The 1457-nt window shown below is 41.2% G+C and overlaps 1 protein-coding gene across 3 annotated transcripts in view; it reads right to left on the reverse strand.

Annotated features, from left to right (window-relative positions):
• The window catches only part of cbln2b (cerebellin 2b precursor), a 2744-nt gene extending 1594 nt beyond the window's left edge, over positions 1 to 1150 (reverse strand). The window contains exons 1-2 of one of the 3 annotated variants that reach the window (XM_051686988.1): positions 1048 to 1150; positions 151 to 686 (exon numbers count right to left, since the gene is read on the reverse strand). In XM_051686988.1, the coding sequence (XP_051542948.1) occupies positions 151 to 438 (288 nt within the window). In that variant the 5' untranslated portion in view covers positions 439 to 686; positions 1048 to 1150. The other 2 variants (XM_051686990.1, XM_051686989.1) reach the window with 2 other exon arrangements.
• Positions 1151 to 1457: the final 307 nt, after the last annotated feature.

Here is a 1457-nt window from a genome sequence, read left to right on the forward strand (position 1 = left end):
AATTACTAATTACTAATTACTAATTAATGTAATTACTAATTACAGCGATCAATTGATAATTACAGTTGATAATACCTGAATAACATTGGATCATCATACATTTAATTAAATAAGTCAGCGGATTACAAAATCACCAACGGGACACCTTACCTGGTCAAAATAGATGGTCATGGATGTATTGCTCATCTCTGAAGGTTCGTGGTTTGTCCCTCTGACGGCCGAGAAAGCCACTTTGGCGCTGCCGGAGCGGACAGATATCCCAAGCGAAGAGGTGACTCCGCCGTCAGAAGAGGGGTTGGAGTCACACACCACCAGACACTTCCCTTCCAGAACGATGGGCTCCGTGTCATTTTGGCCCAGACAGAGCCCTATGCCACATCCCAGGAGAAAGGCGAGAGCCAGCATGGCAAAGGGTCCGGGACAGGCTGCTGGCACCATGATCGGAACAAGAATCCTGGGCAAAATGATCCTAACCACCTGCCCCTTGGAGGTTTGTTGTGGCTCTATCACCTGGTCTAAACTAACCTCTCTCTCTCTCTCTCTCTCTCTCTCTCTCTCTCTCTCTCTCTCTCTCTCTCTCTCTCTCTCTCTCTCTCTCTCACTGTCACACACACTCTCTTTTTTCCTCCTCTATGCGCATCAGTTTAATATCAGAAAGGTGCTCAATGTATATTGTGCAATGTTTCCTGATTTGAAAGAAAACACAGTAACAACAACAACAACAACAAAAAAGTGCAATTAGAATTGCGAGTGAACAATAATGACGCAAATAAATAATTTCTCAACAAATAGCCTATTCCATCAAACTGCGCAACAATAGCTACGCAACATCTGATTCTGACTGAAAGATTCCACAAGGTGATGGTGCGTTTTGCTCAATTAATATCTACATGTTGCTTATAGTAACAATCGAAAAAGTTTTCGCTATCATCTTTTCCAAAGTAAATATCACATCAATATTCATACCTTCCCGATGAAAAATCAACAGCGTCTTAATCTGTATGTTTTCTTTGGCCATATTTCTATGCCTCGTTTTCCATTATTTACCTGTTAAATCCATATTTGGGTGCATTTGTACCCGCTCCTTCAGCAGTCTTGAAAGATAGTGAGTGAAGAGCGCACGCAATATGAGTGAAGAAAAGCAATCGCTCCTTCATCCTTTTAGAGGGCGATTCACGCCCATCCCTTCTTTTCAAGTAGCCTACAGTAATAATTCTTGGGCAGATTTCTCTCAGCATAATAATACGAGATAGCCAGGCTCTGGGATTAATGAGTTTTTATGCATCCTCCAGTGAATCTTAACCACTGTATCAGCAAACCCTTGATGGCATCGATATTCTCATATAGGTAACACATATAGCAGACACAAGGACAACTGTTTTGTTTATTTTTTTAGTTCGAAGTACAAAATAACTACAGCAGATGTTTGAAGCCGATATTATTTAGGTTAATGCCAT

Source organism: Myxocyprinus asiaticus, chromosome 44, assembly GCF_019703515.2.
Source record: "Myxocyprinus asiaticus isolate MX2 ecotype Aquarium Trade chromosome 44, UBuf_Myxa_2, whole genome shotgun sequence".
NCBI classification, from domain to species: Eukaryota; Metazoa; Chordata; class Actinopteri; order Cypriniformes; family Catostomidae; genus Myxocyprinus; species Myxocyprinus asiaticus.